The sequence below is a fragment of the Pongo pygmaeus genome, chromosome 5 (assembly GCF_028885625.2).
Source record: "Pongo pygmaeus isolate AG05252 chromosome 5, NHGRI_mPonPyg2-v2.0_pri, whole genome shotgun sequence".
Lineage (NCBI taxonomy): Eukaryota > Metazoa > Chordata > Mammalia > Primates > Hominidae > Pongo > Pongo pygmaeus.
The window spans coordinates 42,942,729-42,962,188 of record NC_072378.2 but is presented as its reverse complement, the minus strand read 5'-3'; the positions used below and the strand labels follow the sequence as shown (position 1 = coordinate 42,962,188).

General features: G+C 38.3%; 1 protein-coding gene across 7 annotated transcripts in view; it reads right to left on the bottom strand.

Annotated features, from left to right (window-relative positions):
- Window positions 1–19,460, bottom strand: part of UBR2 (ubiquitin protein ligase E3 component n-recognin 2) — a 129,044-nt gene that overhangs the window by 94,693 nt on the left and 14,891 nt on the right. For all 7 annotated transcript variants that reach the window (XR_010126837.1, XR_010126838.1, XR_010126839.1 and 4 more), the window contains exons 3-4: window positions 5,468–5,546; window positions 3,388–3,501 (exon numbers count right to left, since the gene is read on the bottom strand). Coding sequence is in view for 4 of the 7 variants with exons in the window: in XM_054493387.2 (XP_054349362.2) it covers window positions 3,388–3,501; window positions 5,468–5,546 (193 nt within the window). In the remaining 3 variants the exon portion in view is untranslated. The remainder of the gene's footprint in view (window positions 1–3,387; window positions 3,502–5,467; window positions 5,547–19,460) is intronic.

The following is a 19,460-nucleotide window of genomic DNA, read 5'->3' as shown; positions in this document are numbered from 1 at the left end:
TCCGCCTGCCTCAGCCTCCCAAAGTGCTGGGATTACAGGTGTGAGCCACCACGCCCAGCTGACTTCATTTCTCTTAAACTTTTTTTTTTTGGAGACAGAGTCTCACTCTGTCGCCCAAGGCTGGAGGGCAGTGGTACAATCACGGCTCACTGCATCCTCAATCTCCCCTGGCTTTGGTGATCCCCCTACCTCAGCCTCCTGAATAGCTGGGACTACAGGTGCACGCCACCATACCTGGCTAATTTTTGTAATTTTTGTATAGATGGGGATTTGCCATGTTGCCCAGGCTGGTCTTGAACTCCTGGGCTCAAGTGATCTGCCCACCTCGGCCTCCCATAGGGCTGGGATTATAGCATGAATCACTGCGCCTGGCCTTAATTAAACTCTTAAATATAAATTAAATGGTAGAGTTTGGAAGGCTTTATTCTTTGTCTAGTTCCAGGAGTATACATTCTCCAGGCAGGATTGCATGACTTTTGGCTAGGCAGGGGAGCTTGCTGGTGTCTTCTTAAAATTCAGGAAATTAAGTAGAGCTTGGACTGTTGGATAGCCATCCCACTAATGTATAAGGATAAAGCCAACAGAGCAAATGTAGGCAGATCAAAACTTTTCCTTAGAAAATTATTTTAAGTCTACTCTAACACAGGGATAAAAAAGGTAACAGAAGTCCTAAAGTATCTTTTCCAAATAAATGACATGACATTTACAGAACATAAAATTAACCATTTTAAAGTGAACAACTCAGTGGTACTTGGTACATTTATTATAATGTGCAACTACTACAATCTAGTTCCAAAACATTTCCATCACTCCAAAGTAAAACCCCTTACCTACTAAGCCATTTCTCTCCATTTTCCTCTTCCCCAGCCCCTGGCAACTACCAATCTGTTTTTTCTCTCTACAGATTTATCTATTCTGAATATTTCATATAAAAGGAATCATACAATATGTGACCTTTTGAGTCTAGCGTCTTTCACTTAATGTTTACAGGTTCATGCATGTTGTAGCATGTATCAGTTCTTCATTCCTTTTTATGGATGAAAAATATTCCATTGTATGTACATTATCACAATTTGTTTATCCATTCATTCACTGAGGGACATTTGGGCTGTTTCTATCTTTTGACTATTGTGAACAACATTGCTACAACATGTGTGTGCATGTACTTGCTCAACTTCGGTTTTCAATTCTTTTGTGTATATATCTAGGTGTGAAATATATGGTAATGTTTAATATTTTGAGGAACAGCCAAACTGTTTTCCACAGCACTGAATCATTTTCTGTTTCCACTAGCAATATACAAGTGTTCTAATTTCTCTATATCCTTGTCAACACTTGTTATTACTTTTAATAGTCATCCTACTGAGGGTGAAGCAGTATCTCGCTGTGGTTTTGATTTTGCATTTCCCTAATGACTAATGATGTTCAGCATCTTTTCATGTGTTTATTGATTATTCATATATCTTCTCTGTAAAAATGTCTATTCAAGTCTTTTGCCCATTTTTAAATTGGGTTATCTTTTTACTGTTGAGTTGTAAGATCTAAACTCTGCATACTAGATCCTTTTTGGATACATGGCTTGGATATACAGATATATACTTTCTCCCGCAGTCCTAAAGTTTTATACGAGTGGTTTTTAACCTTTTTCTAAAGCACAATTCTTTTTTTTTCAAATATATCTTTATTTATCCTGTATTTCTACATACAGAACCCCAATCAACTATATAAAAATGGAGCTTCTCCAATAGAAGTGGAAAAATCTGGAACCTTGATCACTTGGCATCTTACTGTAGTAAATTACAGAACACTTTCACAAAGCAAATGAAACACAAACAAAACATGTTTTCCATAGCACTGAATCATTTTGTATAAATTTTGATTTGTACATCAAAAGCTTTGGTCATTCTGATAAAATATATTTGAGACCTGTAGGGTATGGGTACCAGGAAGAACTTTTTTTCTTTTTTTTTTTTTAAAGACAGGGTCATGATCTTGGCTTACTGCAACCTCTGCCTCCCATGGCTCAAGCGGATCCCACTTCAGCACCCCCAACCCAAGTGGCTGGGACCACAGGCACGTGCCACCACACCCAACTAATTTTTGTGTTTTTTTGTAGGGATGAGGTTTTGCCATTTGCCCAGGCTGGTCTCAAATTCCTGGGTTAAAGTGATCCACCCGCCTTGGCTTCCCAAAGTATTAGGATTATAGGTGTGAGCCACCTTGCCTGGCTGAGGAAGGGCTATTGATGTCCACTTGCCCCAAATCTATATGAGGCCTACTAACAATGTAGAAGTATTTGAGTGTACCTATTCCCCTGCCATTTAAAAATAATAAAATCTGAAAGAAGGATCTTGAACTATACAACAAATTATCATAAAATATAGCAGAAGAGGGACTGCCACAGGTTGGCTAACGGATACAAGAACAAAGATAGATAGAAAGAATGAGTTCTAATGTTCTATAGCACTATAGCACGACTATAATTAACAATTTACTGTATATTTTCAAATAGCTAGAAGAGCGAATGGTGAAAGTTTCCAATACCAAATAATGTTAAATGTTTGAGGTGATGGATATGCTAATTACCCTGATTTGCTCATTACACATTGTATGTATGTATCAAAATATCACACTGTGCCCCATAAATATCACGCTGTGCCCCATAAATATGTACAATTATTGTCAATTAAAAATAATAAAACATAATCTATTGTAGCATACCATTGAAAGATTTTATCATTGTATAATTACAGTTAAGTGAGTTATTAGAAATATATGGAAAGTTTTGGAAGTTTTAAAAAAAGCAGCAGAGATTTAAGCATTTATTTTGTGGGAGTCTACTATTCCATTACAAATCCATTTAAGAAAAATAATGCAGGATCAACAATTTGAAAAACACAGTAAGCAGTGGGAATTATTTGTACTGAGCTATCATCACTACACATGGTCCCATCACATAACCAATGATAATGGAAACCAGGAGATGATGATTGGGATTGGCTGTTATGTATGGTAACAGAAAAGAAAGCTATCTGGCCCCAAAAGTCTTTGTTGTAATAAAGATATACAAAACTCAACTTAGTTAACTGGTCTACACATGTGGGAAAAATAATCCTCTCAATCATAAGTTAGTACTCAAATAAACTTCAAGTATGCTTAAAACTCCAACCAAATAAAAAATCAGAATTAAACGAAATTTCCAGAATTTCAACTGTGTACTATTAGCAACCGTACAGCATCCACAAAATGCAAAGAACTTTCAAAGTAAACTAGTCACTGTCAATAGTGGAAGTACTATTCGCTTATCCATTTCTCACATCATCTAATGACTATTTCTAAAAATATTTCAAACTTGGGTTAAAAACAACTTTGTGAAAATGTTTTTACCTCTTCTTCCTCAATTTCAGAGGTGTTAAGTCCATGTTTTTGACAGTAAGGACCCTCTTTCCAAGCTTCAGTATCACCACAGTCACAGAAACCTCCACCTCCTGATGTTGTCATCTTGGGAAAAAATTGCAAAGTATCTTGTCAATAAATATTTACTGAGGGCTATCAGACAATAAATAAGAATATCAAGTGCTAAGGAAATACCATTGCTTAAGTGTTTAATTTCTTTGGAGGCATAAAATTAGATAAAATGCCAAACCTCTCAATGTTTTAAAGTTTATTTTAAATAAGCCTATAAGCTAATCTAAGTGATTTCAAAATAAAATAAGCTACTTTGTAATGTTTGCCTACATGACTTCCTTAATTAGGAAAATCACGAGGATCACAAGGGTTTTCCTGCTGGGTTTTGGTTAAATTGGTATAATGCTGATATCTACGCTACAGGTTGTGATGCTATAAACACAATAGACTCGGGGGTTATACAGATTCCTCTAGTTGCTGTCTCCTAGAGTCTAAGAGTGCTGCATTTGCTTTGGAGAAATTAACCAACAAAGACTATAGAAATAGTTAATTTTTCTTCTCTAATACACCTTAAATAGCCACTCTTTGAAAGGACAAGTAATAGGGGCTCAGGAAATACAAAAGTAGACTGCCTAATAATAAAAGCTTTTCACCACCTGCAACGTTCAGGAATTATTCATAATTCCTTAAGACAGGGCAATGACTTAAGAAATCTGGCATCACAGAACCAGAATTAATAATTGGTAGACTAGAAATTCTGCTTTTCTTAAAATAGTACGAGGAAGAGCTTACTAACAGGTATTAGATACAGCAAATTTTAGAATAAGCCCTATTATATTCTGCCCAAAGTAAGTATTTGTGTTATATATCACAATATAATTAATGTAACCCTATAAATGACAACTATTCCCAGGGAATGCAAAGATATATGCCAAGAAATGTGGGTAGGAGTCATTTGGAAAACGACACGTGCTTGTTTCAGTTACCAAACACAGGCAGAACAGCTTAAAGGAAACTGGGCCTCTTTTACTGATTTATGAGACTAATGAACAGACAAGAATATAAGTAGCCCAATTTTGTAGCTGGGTTTTTATTTATTTATATTTTTTATTTTGGGATGGAGTCTCGCTCTGTTGCCCAGGCTGGAGTGCAGTGGTGTGATCTCAGCTCACTGCAACCTCCGCCTCCCAGGTTTAAGTGATTCTCCTGCCTCAGCCTCCTGAGCAGCTGGGATTACAGGCATGCGCCACCATGCCTGGCTAATTTTTGCATTTTTAGTAGAGATGGGGTTTCACCATTGTTGGCCAGGATGGTGTTGATCTCCTGACCTCGTGATCCGCCTGTCTTGGCCTCCCAAAGTGCTGGAATTATAGGCATTAGCCACTGCGCCCAGCCCCGTAGCTGTTTTAGTTCATTATTTTTGAACTCCTGGGTAGAGTAAATAAAAACAAACAGGAAGAAAAGTTCTGACCCAGATGGGCTCCTGAATTAAGAATAATATTAAAATATTCCTCTCTACCATTCTGTTTTATGATTAGGGTGAAAAGTTCCATCTAACAACCCTACCCTTTGAATCTCCATGGTCTGTCTTCAATTTCCAATAGAGGAACCAGGACAGGATTTGGAATAATCTGTATTTATCTGCGTCCCTGACTTAAAAGCAAACAAACATACCTGAATTTTGAAAAGTACTGACAGCATTACAGCAGTGAAAAAATACTAAACTGGTGGGTCGTAGGTGCTGGAGTTGGGTCCTCTCCTACATTGTAGTAGATGCCTCTTTAATAAACATTAAAAAATAGCAAAAACAAACTAGTTGAAAACCAATACAGAAGAGCTGATATCTCTATTATCTTTTTAAAATCATATGCTCCAAGAAGTGTGGATTCATAATTTGTTTCTACACTGGCATCCTATATCCAATGGTATTTAAATAAACACACTGTTTAAACCCCCCCCCCCCCATTTTAGTGTTAAATCTTTGCATTTTGAAAAGAAAGAAAAGATATTTATTATAAAATGCAATACTGGGCATGGTTATTATTTGGACATTACTAACCCTATATCGATGATCTCTGTGAATACTTCCCAAAAAGCACTCCATGCACAAAACACAAGTTGGATCAACTGCACAGTCTCTGTAAAGTTAAAAAAAAATCAGAGTGTCAGAAAATAACTATATATTTCACAACAGAATTATTTCAAATTGGAATCCATCCTAAAAGAATGAAAATGTGAAGTTTTTTGGTGTTTTAAAAAAGGAAGTATCATTCCCAAAGATCTGTCAGATCTTTGATCAATGAAAGCAGTTTAAGGACCTGCGTCTCCACAATGGATGTGTACTAGGGAGTCTTTCAAGGCACATATTAGAACAGTAAGTTTTAATTTGTGTTTTCCCACAGATTTGTGGAAATCACATTACACATTAAAACACATAGATGTATATGAAATATATTCAAAATATTTATGAATTCTTAAGATTCATATCTTGGAATTTCAAATAACTTCTTCCAAACAGGTATTTGAGACCAAGGGTCTTCAAAGTGATATGTATGCATCCCTAGAAAGGCAAAAATATCAACTGAAATGCAAGAAGACAACATTTGAACTTACATTTCTACTTAAATTTTAATTAAAAAGGGAAATTAAACATTCTATAGGTTCACTGCACAGAATGATACAGGTCTCCTCACATGGCCCCTATTTCTGGTATTCACACAACAAATATGGCCATAAGATATCCTGACTGAAGAGTTTCAAAAGGTTGGTTGGGGTGCCCTGAGTTGTTTCATTTGCTTTCTTCATACTGCCAGTTAGATACATTTATAGATCATATCTTAAGAGAATCTAGACAATTCCATGAAATGAAATGGGGTATAAAATAAGAAATCTATATTGGTTCCTGCCCCTGGTTCCTGACACCAGGCTCGTAAAACTCTTGTAGATAAGGGTGCTAGTAGATGTGCTAAAATTTAGTCTTTAACCCTAGTTACAGACACAGAAATCCCCTGGGTGACAGAAGAGTCTTGTTCTTTTTATTGAGCCAGGCTGGAGTGCAGTGGCATGCTCATGGCTCACTGCAGCCTCAACCTCTTGGACTCAAGCAATCCTTCCACCTCAGCCTCCCTGGTAGCTGGGAGTAAAGGTATATGCCACCATGCTGGGCTCATTTCTGTATCTTTTGTAGAGATGGGGTTTTACCATGTTGCCCAGATTGGTCTCCAACTCCTGGGATCAAGCAATCCCCTGCCTCAGCCTCCCAAAGTGCTGAGACTACAGGTAGGAGCCACTGTGAACTTTAGGATGGAAGCTGGTTGCCAAGGGAACCAAGCATGTGATTAAAGGGTTGAAACTTTCAGCCCCACCCCCACCTCTGGGGGCTGGTGAACTGATCATCAGTGGCCAATGATGTAATCAATCATGGTTATGTAATGAAGTCTCCACAAAAATCCAAAAGGATTGGGTTGGAAGAGCTTCCAAATTTCTTTTTTGAGTGGAGTCTCACTCTGTCACCCAGGTTGGAATGCGTGGAGTGATCTCAGCTCACTGCAGCCTCCGCCTCCCCTGTTCAAGTAATTCTCCTGCCTCAGTCCCCTGAGTAGCTGGGACTACAGGTGTGTGCCACCATGCCCAGCTAATTTTTGTATTTTTAGTAGAGACGAGGTTTTGCCATGTTGGCCAGGCTGGTCTTGAACTCCTGGCCTCAAGTGATCTGCCTGCCTTGGCCTCCCAAAGTGCTGGGATTACAGGCATGGGCCACCGCACCTGGCCTAATTCTCTTTTCTATTCCACTCATCTGTATCTATCCTTATGCCAGTACTATACAGATTAATTTGTAATTGTTCTGTGTGTACCTGAAAGAATATATATTCTGTTGGGACAGAGTTCTCTAGATATTTGACAGCAAGCTTATTAATTTTATTGTTCAAATCTTAGATCACTCTGCTTTTTATCTTCTTTATCACTTCCTGTGAGGAATGTGTTAAAAGTCTTTAACTAGAATTGTTGATTTTTCCATTTCTCCCTGCAGTCCTACTAGTTATCATTTGATATATGCCAAGGCTGTAAACAGTCTACAGTTAGGTGCATAAATGTTTATTATAGATATTTTTTCTTTACTTACTGCTCTCTTTACCAGCATACAATGTCTATTTGTGTCTTTTATATGAAAACTGCTACTTTAATTTTCTTTTGTATCATATTATTTGCCTGGTATTTTTTTCTTAACTGTTTCTCTTCCCACTTTCAATGACTTTCTATTTTAGTTTGCCTCTTATAGACAATACTTGTGGATGTTTAAACATCAATCTGAGAGCCAGTCTTTTTGCTTTCATATAAAGTAAAGCTAGAGCCTTGTCCTCATTTAACTATCATTTAACAGAAAAGACAAATGTGTACAGTTACAGTATTGATTGTTGACTACCGTATTAAAAGTATGTAGGGCCAAAGCCAGTGCATCTAGAGCACTCAAGGATCGCTGAGATCTTAGTAATTTGTCTAAAGCCATCATCTCCAAGCTTTTACAATCATATACCCTTGTATTAAAATGTTTTGAGTATGCAGTATCTATCTCTATGTAAATATATTCATATTACACATATACTATTTTTATATAATATTAATACATGTACTAATTAGTTACTCAATTATACCACTGTGTAACTGGAGTCTTAGGAATGGAACAAAGGCAGAAAAAATATTTGAAGAAATAATAACCTAAACTTACCAATTTGGTAGAAGACATCGGCTAAAAACAAACCTCAAGAGAATACATACAGAAAAGATATTTAGGCCTATCATAGTCAAACTGCTAATATTCAAAAATAACAAGAAAATCTTCAAGGCAGCTAGAAAAATCCAACACATTTCACACAAGGTAACATAGATATGCCAGTAACAGCTAACATCAACAAAACAACAGAGTTCAGAACACATTGGATCACGATCTTTAAAATGTTGAAAAGGAAGAAAACCAGAAACAGTCTATCCAGACTTCAATATTCAGGAAAAATATCCTTCAAAAATGAGTACAAACAATCTGAACAGGCCTATATCTATTAAAGAAATTGAGTCAAGAACTAATAACCTTCAAAACCAAAAGCACTGGGCTCGCATGGGTTCACTGGTGAATTCTATCAAATGTTTAAGGAAGAAATTATACTAATTCTACGCAATCTCTTCTAGAAGACAGAAGCAGAGGGAATACTTCCTAACTCATTCTATTAGGCCAGCATTGCTCTAATGTCAAAATCAGACATAGACAATTCAAGAAAAATACAATCTCTTTCATGAAAATAACAAAGTATTAGCAAATTGAATCCAACAACGTATAAAAAGAATTCTACACTATGACCAAGTAGAATTTATCCCATGTATGCTAGGCTGGCTCAACATCTGAAAATCACGTAAATCTATCACATTAACAGGCTAAAGAAGAAAAATTACACACAGAAAAGCATTTGATAGTTGGTGCAGTGGCTCACACCTGTAATCCCAGCACTTTGGGAGGCTGAGGTGAGAGGATCGCTTGAAGCCAGAAGTTAGACCAGTTGGGGCAACAAAGTAAGACTCCACCTCTGCAAAAATTTTTTATAAAAATTAGCTAGGCACAGTGGTGTGCCTGTAGTACCAGCTATGAGGCTGGAGGATTCCAAGTCCAGGAGTTTAAGATTGCTGTGAGCTATGATCTCACTACTGCACTCCAGCCTGGACAACTCTATTTTTGGAAGAAAAAAAAAGGCTTTGACAAAATGCAATGCCCATTCATAATAAAAACTCCCGGCAGAAGAGGAATATTGAGGAATATTTCTCAACTTGATAGGGAATATCTACAAAAAACCTACAGCTAACATCACTTAACGGCGAGAAATCTGAGTTTATGCTTGTGAGGTGACTTAGTGTAGAGCCCCTAGACAGCCTCAGTACAGGGCCAGTTACCAGAAAGACCACGACAAAGAGGGCTGGAGCTTTCAGACTCACCCACCAAAATCTGGGAAGAGGGGAGGGGTGGGGTTGGAGATTAAGCTCTTTATTATAAAAACTTTTTGTTGTTGTTGTTGTTTCTTGGGATAGGGTCTAGCTCTGTCACCCAGGCTGGAGTGCAGTGTGGCCTGATCACAGCTCACTGCAACCTTAAACTCCTGGGTTTTGGCAATCCTCCCACTTCAGCCTCCCGAGTAGATGGAACTACAGGCTCAAGCCACTATACCTGGCTATTTTTCCTTTGTAGAGACAGCATCTTGGTATGCTGTCCAGGCTAGTCTTAAACTTCTAGCTTCAAGTGATTCTCCTACCTTGGTCTTCCAAAGTGCTGGGATTACAGGCATAAGCCACCATGCCTGGCCCCTATAAAAATCTGACAAGGTTTAATTAACTTCCAAGTTGCTGGAACTTCACCCTGGGACTGAGGTGTTAGGAGGGTGGCATGCCCAGAGAGGACATGGAAGCTCCTCACCCTTTCTCCCACACCTTACCCTATTAAGTCTCTTCCATCTGGCTGTTCTTCTGTATCCTTTATAATATCCGTAAGCTGTCCTAGCAACTTAATCCAACCCAAAGAGGAGCTAATGGAGACCCCAATATATAGCCCGTCAATCAGAAGTATAGATGACCATTAATTGCAACTGGTGTCTAAAGTAGGGGGCAGACTTGTGAAACTGAGCTCTTAGCCTTTGGATTCTGACAACACCACCTGGTAGACGGGGTCAGAGTTGAATTGAATTAAATTGTAAGATACCCAGCCCCAGAGTTGGAGAAATCCTTAGGGTAAAAAAACCCACATACCTGGTGTCAGAAGTGTTGCATGAGAATGTAGAGAAAGAGTGTGTTTTTCCCAGAATAAAAAAAGGGAGAAAAAATAGGTGCAAAATAAAAACATTTTCAGATGAGATCGGGCACATTCAGGGTGGTATGGCCATAGACAATAAAAACATTTTCAGATAAACATAAACTGAGATAACTAATAATTAGAATCCACAGTGAAAGTCAACAACAATGGTCCACAGCCTCTGGTTCAACCTGCAACATAAGAATGATTTGTACATGTTCAAACAGCTATTTAAAAAAAGAAGTCTGGGTTTGGTGGCTCATGCCTGTAATCCCAGAACTTTGGGAGGCTGAGGCGGGAGGATCGCTTGAGCCCAGGAGTTTGAGACCAGCCCTGGCAACACGGTGAGACCCCATCTCTACAAAAATTTAAAAATTAGCCAGGCATGGCGGCATGCACCTGTAGTCTCAGCTACTTGGGAGGCTGAGGTAAGAGGATTGCTTGAACCTGGGAGGTCAAGGCTGCAGCAAGCTGTGGTTATGCCACTGTACTCCAGCCCGGGAAATGGACAGAGCAAGACTCCATCTCAAAAAAAGAAAGAAAAAAAAAATTAAAAGAAGAATATGCAACAAAGACTGCAAATATATTTTCTACTTGGATCTTTACAGAAAAAGCTTCCCAACCTCTAGTCCAGGAAAGAATGAAGATCCCTGGGAGCAAGATATATGTGGGTTAATATTAATGGTTATACATATTTTTTCCTGTCTTTTCTTAATGTCTTTAAAAGACTAATGTGTTAAAGCAAAAATTGTAACATTGCATTGTAAGGTTTATAACATTTTGGCCAGGCATGGTGGCTCATGCCTGTAATTCCAGCACTTTGGGAGGCTGAGGCAGGTGGATTACCTGAGGTCAGGAGTTCAAGACCAGCCTGGCCAACATGGTGAAACCCCGTCTCTACTAAAAATACAAAAATTAGCCAGGCGTGGTGGCGGTGCCTGTAATCCCAGCTACTCGGGAGGCTGAGGCAGGAGAATCACTTGAGTCTGGGAGGCGAGGTTGCAGTGAGCTGAGATTGCGCCATTGCACTCCAGCCTCGGCGACAGAGTGAGACTCTGTCTCAAAAAAAAAAAAAAAAAAAAGTTTATAGGTGCAATATATATGACAAGAAGCAGAAAAGATGAGAGGAACAAATGTAACCATAAATGTAAGGTTCGTTTATTTTACACAAAGTAGTAAAAACAAACTTTGATAAGTTAAAGATGCATATTATAATCCCTAGAGTTACCATTTTAAAAAATGCGAGAGAACAGCTAAAAAGCCAAAAAAATAATCAAAACGAAATGCTACAATTCTAATTAACCCAAAAGGCAGCATACAATTAGGAAAATTAGGAACAGAGGAACAAAAAAAAAAGGACAAACTGAAAACAAATAACAAATGGTAGACCTAAATCAACAAATACATTAATAATTATAAGCATATCAATAATTACACCCAACAACTGCAAAATATACCTTCTTTTCAATGCACATGGAATAAGACTGACCATGTTGCCGAACCATAAGACAAGTTTCAAGTTTTGTTTGTTGAGAGAAGGTCTGGCTGTGTTGCCCAGGCTAGAGCACCATGGTACAATCTCAGCTCGTTGCAACCTCCCACTCGTGGGCTCAACTCAACCTCCTACATAGCTGGGACTACAGGTGTGCTCCACCATGTCCAGCTAATTTTTGTTATTTTTTTTTTTTTGGTAGAGATGGGGTTTCGACATGTTGCCCAGGCTGGTCTTGAACTCCTGGGCTCAAGCTATCTACCCAGTTTAGCCCTCCAAAGTGCTAGGATTACAAGCGTGAGCCACCTTGCTGGGTCCATAAAACAAGTTTCAATAAATTTCAAAACTGAAACCATACAGAATGTGTAATTTTGTTAGAAATAAGCTACAATATGTTATCTAAGAAAGCCTCAAATACATGGAAGTTAAGCAATGTGCTTCTAAATAACCCATGGGTCAAAAAATATAAGAACATAAATCCAAACTAAGCAGAAGGAAGAATAATAAGAGTAGAAATCAATAAAACAAAATAGATAAAAGACAAAAATAACAAAGCTAAAAACTTATTATTTGAAAAAATTAAATTGATTAAAAGACAAAATACAAATTACTATTATCAGGAAAGAAAGAGACATCATTATAGATACCACAGACATCAAAAGCAAAAGGAAATATGCACAATTTTATGTCAATTTGATATTATATGATGAAATATATTCCTTGAAAAATATATAGTACCAAAACTGACAGAAGATGAAATAAAATTATAAAAAACCCTAATAAATATCAAAGAAATTGAATTGTTACCAAATACTTCCTTGCAAAAAAACCCTAGGCCTTGATGATTTGTTTTACTGGCACATTCTACCAAACATTTAAGAAAAAGTCACACTAATTTTACATAAATACTTCCAGAAATAAGGAAGAAGGAATATATCCCAATTCGTTTTACAAGGCCAGTATAACCCTAACAACCAAGACCGGACAAACACATTACAAGAGAATGCCAGATTGGTATATTCTATGGAACACAGAGATAAAAATCCTTCACACAACATTAATGAGTTGAATCCAGCAATATACAAAAGTTATAATTCATGATAATAGAGCCGGATTCATCCAGTAATAAAAAAAATGTGAAAAATCAAACAATGCAATCAACCAAACTAATGCAATAAAAAAGAAAAACTATGATCATCTCAACAGATGCAGTAAAGGTACCTGACAACATGAAATAGTCATTTATGATTTTTTTAAAAACCTAAGTAAACTAGGAATAGAAGGGAACTTCCTCAATGAGATAAAAGTTATATGAGAAATTATACTTAACATCATACTTAATAGTGAAAGACTGAATTTCTCCCTAAGATTGGGAACAAGGAAAGAATATCCACTTTCACCAGAGCAATGGAGTACAAGAAAGAAAGGCAAAAAGATTAGAAAAGAAAAAGTAAAACTGTCTCCATTCATAGAGGACATAATTACAGAAAAATCCTAAGAAACAAAAAACAAAACAAAAACACCAGAACTAGTAAGTGAATTTAGCAAGGTCACAGGGTAAAAGTTAATATCAGAAACCAGTTGTATTTCTTTATAATGGCAGAAAATAAACAGACACTAAAATTCACGAAAAATATCATAAATTACTTAGGAATAAATATAACAAAAGGCATGTACAACTTCTATATAAAAACTATAAGACTTTGCTAAAAGGGATTAAAGAAGGCCTTAATAAATGAAGAGAGATAAAATGTTTATGGATTTGGGAAACTCAGTATTGTTAAAATGTCAATTTACCCCAAACTAATCTATAGAGTCAATGTAATCCTAATCTTAATCTTGGTAGTCTTTCTTAAAAACAGAAATTTACAAACTAATTTTAAAATTTATAAAATGCAAAGGACATGAAATAGACAAAACAAACTTTAAAGGAACAAAAATGGAAGACTTACACTAATCAGTTCAAGACTTATTATAAAGCTACAATAATCAAAGTAATGTCTTTGACATAAGAATAGACATATCAATGAAAGAACTAGATTACTGTTCAGAAATGGACCCACACTTTATGGTTAAGTGATTTTTTATAAGATATCAAAGCAATTCAACCAGGTGCAGGTGGCTCACGCCTGTAATCCCAGCACTTTGGGAGGCCGAGGCGGGCAGATCACCTGAGGTCGGGAGTTTGAGACCAGCCTGACCAACATGGAGAAATCCCGTCTCTACTGAAAATACAAAATTAGCCGGGCATGGTGGTGCATGCCTATAACCCAGCTACTCAGGAGGCTGAGGCAGGAGAATTGCTTGAACCCGGTAGGCGGAGGTTGCGGTGAGGTGAGATAGCGCTATTACACTCCAGCCTGGGCAACAAGAGCAAAACTCTGTATCCAAAAAAAAAAAAAAAAAAATTCAATGGGGAGAGGAAGAAATGATGCTGGAACAACTAAATATCCGTGTGTAAAGAAATGAAACTTAACCTCTACCTCAAGTCATATAAAAAATTTAGTTTGAGACAGATCATAGGGCCAGACATAAAGTCTAAAATCACAAAGTTTACATGAAAAAATTAGAGGGAGAGGCCGGGCGTGGTGGCTCATGCCTGCAATCCCAGCACTTTGGGAGGCGGAGGTGGGCAGATCATTTGAGGTCAGGAGTTCAAGACCAGCCTGACCAACATGGTGAAAACCTGTCTCTACTAAAAATACAAAAAAATTAGCTGGGACTGGTGGCGCGTGCCTGTAGTCCTAGCTACTCAGGAGACTGAGGCAGGAGAATGGCTTGAACCTGGTAGGCAGAGGTTGCAGTGAGCCGAGATCGTGCCACTGCACTCCAGCCTGGGAAACAGAGCAAGACTCTGTCTCAGGGGGAAAAAAAAAAAAAGCCCTGTAATCCCAGCACTTTGGAAGGCCTAGGCGGGTGGATCACATGAGGTTGGGAGTTCGAGACTAGCCTGACCAACATGGGGAAACCCCATCTCTACTAAAAATAGAAAATTAGTTGGGCATGGTGGCGCAGGCCTGGAATCCCAGCTACTTGGGAGGCTGAGGGAGGAGAATCACTTGAATCCGGGAGGCAGAGGTTGCAGTGAGCTGAGATTGTGCCATTGCACTCCAGCCTGGGCAACAGGAGCAAAACTGTCTCAAAAAATAATAATAATAATAATAAAAGTAAATAAATAAATAAATCACAGAAACTATTTTTGCCATTTGAGAGAAGGCAGAGATTTACTGGACACAGGAACAATAATCATGAAAAAAAGTGGTAAATTGAACATCAAAATTAAAAACTTCTGTCATCAAAAGCCACTATAGAGACAAGCCACAGACTAGGAGAAAATAGTCACAAAATGAGTCTGACGAAGGACTTGTATTCAGAATAAAGAACTCCAAAAGTGAATAAAGATAATGAAAAGATAAACAACCCAAAAATGGACAAAAGACTTTAACAATAACTTCACAAGAGAAGCTAGATGAATGGGCAATAAGCACATGGAAAATTGTAATGAAGGAAAATTTAAACTGTAATGATACCCAAAGAGCACTGAATTTTTTTTTTAATTTTAAAAAGAAAAAAAGAACTATAATGAGAGATCATTAAATAGAATGGCAAATTAAACAGTCTATGTAGTATATGCTGGCAGATATTTAGAATAGTATGATGCACTAAACTTAAATTTAAATGAGGTTATTATTTTAAGGACTTGTGTGTTTTCTGTAAGAATACAATAATTGCAATTAAGAAATATTTCATACTGTATTAAACACATTCTTCCTGTTTTGTTAAAAAAAAAAGTCTGACAACATCACCTATTGGTAAGGATATGGAACAACAGGAACTTTCGTACATTACTAGAGAAGATAAAATCCTTTTGGAAAAAAGGTTTAGCAGTTTTTATTAAGTTCAACATATACCTGCCCTTTTACCCAGAAATTCCACTCTTAGGAATTTATCCAAGAAAAATTAAAACATATGTCCACAAAAACACTTGAATAAAAATGGTAATATCCTGAAACCAATGTATCAAGTAAGAGCATTCACTGTATTATTACAGTCTAGAAGGCCTATCTTATGGTGTCTTAATATAAATAATTTTCTTACATTCCTAAAATGTAATTTTTTTTTTTTTTTTGAGACGGAGTCTCACCCTGTCGCTCAGGCTGGAGTGCAGTGGTGCAATCTCAGCTCACTGCAAGCTCTGCCTCCCGGGTTCACGTCATTCTCCTGCCTCAGCCTCCTGAGTAGCTGGGACTACAGGCGCCTGCCACCACGCCCGGCTAATTTTTTGTATTTTTAGTAGAAACGGGGTTTCACCATGTTAGCCAGGATGGTCTCAATCTCCTGACCTCGTGATCCACCCGCCTCGGCCTCCCAAAGTGCTGGGATTACAGGCGTGAGCCACTGCGCCCAGCCCCTAAAATGTATCATTAAAAGCTGCAGATTTTTAACAGTGCAAAATTTATGTTATTTGGTATATAAAACACATTAAAATGTGGTTAAGTACAGAATAACAATGCCTAATATTTTAATGTGTTGCACGTTTAAAAAAGAGAAAGTCATATAAGTTTTATTCATAATAGCCAAAATTTAGAAACAACTCGAATGTTCATCAACAGAACAACAGATTGTGGGCAACTGTGGCACATTTATACAATGAAATACACTCAGCAATAAAATGGAACCAACTTCTAATAATCATTACATCATGGATAAATCTAACAGACATTATGCTGAGAAGAAGCCAGGCACAAAAGGACTACAATTTCATTTTTATAAGATCTAGAACCAGGATGGGCACAGTAGCCCATACCTGTAATCACAACACTTTGGGAGGCTTAGGGGAGAGCATCACTTGACCCCAGGAGTTCAAGATCAGCCTGGGCAGCAAAGTGAGACCTTGTCTCTTCAAAAAATTAGCCAGGTTGGCTGGGCACAGTGGCTCATGCCTGTAATCCCAACACTTTGGGAGGCTGAGGTGGCCGGATCATTTGAGGCCTGGCGTTTGAGACCAGCTTGGCCAATATGGCGAAACCCGGTCTCTACTAAAAAATACAAAAATTAGCTGGGCATGGTGGTGCGTGCCTGTAATCCCAGCTACTCAGGAGGCTGAGGTGGGAGAATTGCTTGAACCCAGAAGGCAGAGGTTGCAGTGAGCTGAGATCATGCCACTGCACTTCAGCCTGGGCGACAGAGCGAGACTCCATCTCGGAGAGAAAAAAAGGAAAAAGAAAATTAGCATAGTGACAGACACATGTGATCCTAGTTATTTGGGAGGCTGAGGCAGGAGGAAAGGTTGAACCTGGGAAGTCGAGGCTGCAGTGAGCCATGATCACGCCATTGCACTCCAGCCTGGTCAACAGAGCAAAACCCTGTCTCAAAAAAAAAAAAAAAAAAAAAAAAATTCTAGAACCACCCAAGGTAATCTAAGGTGACAATATCAACACAGTGGTTGCCAGGGGGCTGGAGCCAATGACAGGGAAATTTCTAGTGAGACAGGAAAGTTCTCTATCTTGACAATACATAAATTATATAAGGTTAACTACTGTCAAAAATGTACAATTAAGGCCGGGCGTGGTGGCTCACGCCTGTAATCCCAGCACTTTGAGAGGCTGAGGTGGGCAGATCACAAGGTCAGGAGATCGAGACCATCCTGGCCAACATAGTGAAACCCTGTCTCTACTACAAATACAAAACAAATTAGCAGGGCGTGGTGGTGCACACCTGTAGTCCCAGCTACTCAGGAGGCTGAGGCAGGAGAATCGCTTGAACCCAGGAGGCGGAGGCTGCAGTGAGCCAAGATCATGCCCCTGTACTCCAGCCTGGGCAACAGCATGAGACTGTCTCAAAAAAAAAAAAAAAATGTACAATTAAGATTTGTCTTTTGACATATGTAAATTTTCCCTTAAGAGAAAACACTCAAAACTCACAGAGCGACCAAGAGATAAAATTTTAGTAATATAAATTTGAGTTTCCTACCTGAATGGATTACCCCAAAGCCTTTCTGGTTCTATTATTTCTTACCATCTAGGCAAAGGCAGCTAGCTACATGCCAAGTTGATGATACCACCATGTACTTCTACATTTCATTCTGCACCAAACTGAGTAAATAATCACAAATCTCCAAAATAAGAACATAAGACTCATTTTAGACAACTACAGAAATCTAAATTATCTAGAAGATATTTACTGCATTTTCCCAGGTCAGAGAGAGCAGTGTAGACAAGGGAAATTCCATTATACTGAAGGCCCCATGATAACATACAGAATTAAAATTCTACCTCTGGGTATTTACTGAAACATGTACAAAGAGATGTACACAAACATGTGCAGGGTATTCCTTGCAGCATTGTTTGCTACAGAAAAAAAATCCTAGAAATCTCCATTTCTAATTTCATTATTAGGTCAATCAAATAAACTATGGCCTGTCCTTATTACGAAAACAGTTATAAAGAATGAGGTGGATTTATATATATTGACATGAAAAGATCTCCAAAACAAACTGTTAAGTGAAAAAATGTAAGCCACAATTATAATACACATAGTATAATTTCATTCATATGTGTATAATATACACAGTATAATTTCAGCATGTATCACACATGCCAGCCAGGTGCAGTGGTTCACACCTGTAATCCCAGCACTTTGGGAGGCCAAGGTGGGAGGATCTCTTGATCCAGGAGTTTGAGACCAGCCTGGGCAATATAGGGAAACTCTGTCTCTACAAAAATACAAAAGTTAGCCGAGCATGGTGGCACACGCCTATGGTTCTAGCTACTTGGAAGGAACACTTGGGCCCAGGAGTTGGAGGCTGCAGTGAGTTATGATCATGCCACTGTACTCTAGACTAAGCGACAGAGTGGGACTCTGTCTCAAAAAAAGAAATAACCAATGGTTTTAAAACTAACACAACACTGATTCCAATCTCTGGACTATTCACATTATAAAGAAATAGCTTGATATAGTTTGGATATGTGTCCCTTCTAAATCTCATGTTGAATTGTAATCCCCAATGTTGGAGGTGGGGCCTGGTGGGAGGTGACTGAATCACGGGAGGGATTTCTCATGAACAGTTTAGCACCGTCCTCTTGGTGCTGTTCTCCCAATAGAGAGTTGTTGTGAGCTCTGGTTGTTTAAAAGTGTGGCACCTCCTCCTCACCTCTTGTTCCTGCTCTCACCATGTGATGTGCCTGTTTCCCTTTCCCCTTCAGCCATGACTGTAAGCTTCCTGAGGTCCCCACCTGAAGCCAAGCAAATGTTTATGCCATGCTTGTACAGTCTTGCAGAACTGTGAGCCAATTAAACCTCTTTTCTTTATAAATTATCCAGCCTCAGGTATTTCTTTATAGCAATGCAAGAAAAGCCTAACACTCAGTTTTAAAATAGAATCCTGCAAGAAATCAAGACTTCAAGTTTGTGTGTGTGTGTGTGTTTTTTTTTTTTTTTTTTTGAGATGGAGTTTCGCCCAGGCTGGAGTGCAATGGCATGATCTCGGCTCACTGCAACCTCCGCCTCCTGGGTTCAAGCGGAACCTCCGCCTCCTGCCTCAGCCTCCTGAGTAGCTGGGATTACAGGCATGAACCACCATGCCCAGCTAATTTTTGTATTTTAAGTAGAGAAAAGACTTCAAGTTTTTTAAAAAGCAAGAAACTGAAAGAACAACCCCTCTTCATGCAAATACGTAGGTCTTCCATATGAGAGCTTTATTACTTCCAGACAGAAAAGGAACTAGAACTATCT